General features: G+C 18.2%; 1 protein-coding gene across 1 annotated transcript; it reads right to left on the bottom strand.

Moving 5' to 3' along the window:
- Positions 1–505: 505 nt before the first annotated feature.
- On the bottom strand, positions 506–1,424 carry SRAE_2000024500 (Dual specificity phosphatase, catalytic domain and Protein-tyrosine/Dual specificity phosphatase domain and Dual specificity phosphatase, subgroup, catalytic domain-containing protein; the record flags this gene model as incomplete). The annotated part of the gene is made up of 2 exons (XM_024651053.1): positions 506–704; positions 814–1,424. The coding sequence occupies 2 exons, from the start codon at positions 1,422–1,424 to the stop codon at positions 506–508; spliced, it is 810 nt and encodes a 269-aa protein (XP_024504768.1).
- Positions 1,425–3,383: the final 1,959 nt, after the last annotated feature.

Genomic DNA, 3,383 nt, shown 5'->3' with positions numbered 1-3,383 from the left:
GAATCTTATTGTTTAGAGATTTTTAATAATTTGAGTAATATGAGAATTTGATACAAGATACAAAAATGATTTGTACATCTTTTTGTTATTTATAACTTACAATTGATTGAAGAAAGTGTTAAGTTACAAGTGTTTATAGAATTTATGATTGAAAGTTTTCATATATATATATATATGTATAATATTTTTAAAATGTAATTTGATAATAACTATTGTTAAGTTAACAATTTTAATATATGTAAAATAAAAATAAGACAAATACGGTTAATTATTAATATTCTTTATTATTGAAATAGGTACATATTTTTTTTTGTTTGAAGTATTATTATAAAAGATATTTTATAACATATATTATATATAATTTAACTATATCTAAATATATAGCCGTTTGTATATATTAACATCAAATTATAGTAATAATATCTTTTTTTCAATAGTAAAAAAAAAAAACTTCAAATTATAATATTAATTTCTTTAACAAAATATTAATTTGGTAAAAAAATTATTAAAAAGCTGGATAAAAAAGGGATCTTCCTGAATTATAAATGCTTCCAAATATATTTTCTTGTCTATTTCTTCTATTTGGTGCAGGAGATAATAGTGAAAAAGATGGTGTATGATGAAATGGTGAAGGATAATTATTTCTGGTATTGTATGTTAATGATGGTGAGGTACCACGACGACTACCTATTAAATTTCCTCCGCTAAAAATATAAAATTATTATAAAATAAAATAGAAAATATATTTATATATGTATATATACAATTTGTATTTTTTTTTTATATAAATATATATAAAAATAATAAATTTACCTTGATGAATATCCTTTTCTTTTAGCATAATCACTGAAACTTGTTAATGGTTTTTTACTATGATCTTCTGTTTTATTTATGATATGTTTTCTTAAGTCATTTATATAAACGTCTGGAATAGGCATGTCACAATGTTCTGTCATTATCATTGTAACAGAACAATTTTTTCTAAGTTTTTTTTCATATTCAACCATTTGTTTCCAAAATCCTACATTAGGCCGTATTATTGGTCTTTTTGCTTTAACATATTGATAAGCTTGTCTTAGACTCATTCTTTCATGTTTCATAAGGTAAACAATAACAAGACTAGCTGATCTCGAGACCCCAGCTACACAATGTACTAATGTCTTACCACCTCTATCTCTCGTAGCTTTTATCTTATCAGCTACCATATCAAAAAATGAATTTAACGGAGCATATGGATTATCTTCAATTCTAATTTTAATATAATCTACACCCGTTTGATAGGCACTTGGTTCTTCTGTTGTGGCATTTACAATGCAACTAATTTTTTTCTGCCTTATTTTTTCTGGTGTTAACACACCAGCACCTGACAAATATAAGTGATCATTAATTTCACTAATTTGACCGAATAATGCTATTCTAGACATTATATTTAATATAAAAACTTGATAGAAAGTTAAAAAAAAAAATTGGCAGTTAGATAACTAAAAAAAAAAATTATATATATATAAATATATGAACGATAATATTTAAATAAAAATAAATAACATCGAGGGTAATTAAAAGAAAAAAAAATATCATGGCATCATTTTTAATATTATAAAACCTTTAGTATCTTTCTTATCCATCTTATATTTATCAATTTTTATTATTAGTTAAACACGCTATATTTTAAATTATATACAAAATATATAATTATATTTTTAGTAAATAAATTAATTTTGTAACTTTATACAAAATATTGTATGAATAACTTAATAATAATATATAATATAGTTAGTTATTTGTGCATATTTAAATTTTTTTATACTATTAAAAGTTTTATATTAATAGTTTAAAATAAGACTTTTTGATGATATATATATATATATATATAATATATATTTAAAAGAACAAAAATTTTTGATAAAATATTTGTTAGTAAAAATAATATATATTTGAAATTTATAAAAAGTGAATAAGTTTAAAAAGTTATTTTATTGTTTCTACAAATATATAAAGTTTACTTCTAAATGTAGACATTCATTTTTAATAATGTAACTGACTTTTTAACTAAAAAGTACATAAAAAGATTAATTTTTATATATCCAAAAACTAAATGTAGTAAGAATATCTAATGAGCAAATTATCATACTATAAAAAAGATAAATTATAGACTTTTAAAAAATTTACTCTTTAATTCAGTAATAAAATTGTTTTAAAAAAAAATATACTTTTATTTTTATAAAAGTTTTTTTTGTATTTGTATTATTTTTGTTATAAGTTATAACAGTTTTATCATTTAATCAATGATTATTTAATAATAAAAAAAAAAACATTTATACTTCATATATGTGGTATTTCATTAAATTAATAAAAATTTAAAATAAAATCATTTAGTAACTATTTAAAAAGTGTTATTTAACATAAAATATTACTTTTAGAAATTTCTCTAAATTTTAAAAGCTAAAATATACAAAATAAAATATTTAAAAGCTTCATTAATGTTTTGACAATTGTAAAAAATATTTTTTATTGTTATAAATTGTTTTTAAAAATTTTTTTTTAATAATGTTAAAATGAATTTTAATCATTGTGATAGTTATTCATAAATATTATTTTAAATTCCAAGGTTAAATATATGAAACAGTTTGTGTGGGTGAGTTAAAGTAGTCAAAATAGAAAAAAGTTTGTCACCTAAATTACACTGATTTATTTATCTTTAAAATTAACAAAAATAGTGAAAGTGAAGATAATGAAATAAGAATCTTTGTCAATGTACAAAATTTAATTAAACACTAACTAAATTATTTATAAAATATTCAAAAACAGAACAATAATTTTCAAACCAAAACACTTCACTTTATATAAAATAATGAGATCATTTTTTTTCTATAAAATATAAGTAATTTAACATGTGTTTAAAATAATACAATAATGTAACAAATATATTTAATTATTTCTATTTCATGACTCAATATTAATTTTTTTTTTTTACAATATATAACATAAAATTATACAAAAAAAAATCTAAGCTTAGTATTTATTTATAAATATATATAAAAAACATATAAATAAATAAATTTAATTTGTTATAATTTTAAATGATTTATTGTAAAAATAATTTTTTTTTTAGAATTCAGGTGGTAAAGATAGCCAAATATTTTGATAACAATTATGAAATAAATATATATAACACGAACATTTAAGTATAATCAAATAACTTAAAGATATTTATCATCAAGTTAAAATAAAACTAAAAACATTTACATAACTTTTAACGTTATCATTTTTAAAAGAATTATATAATGAAATTAATTTAATGATAATACTAAAATATATAATGTATTTCAATTTATCAATATAACAAATTTGAAAAAAAAATATATTATATGATACTCTTACTT

This window comes from Strongyloides ratti, assembly GCF_001040885.1.
Source record: "Strongyloides ratti genome assembly S_ratti_ED321, chromosome : 2".
Lineage (NCBI taxonomy): Eukaryota > Metazoa > Nematoda > Chromadorea > Rhabditida > Strongyloididae > Strongyloides > Strongyloides ratti.
Note: the sequence above shows the minus strand (reverse complement) of the source record. Positions and strands in the feature narration are given on the sequence as shown.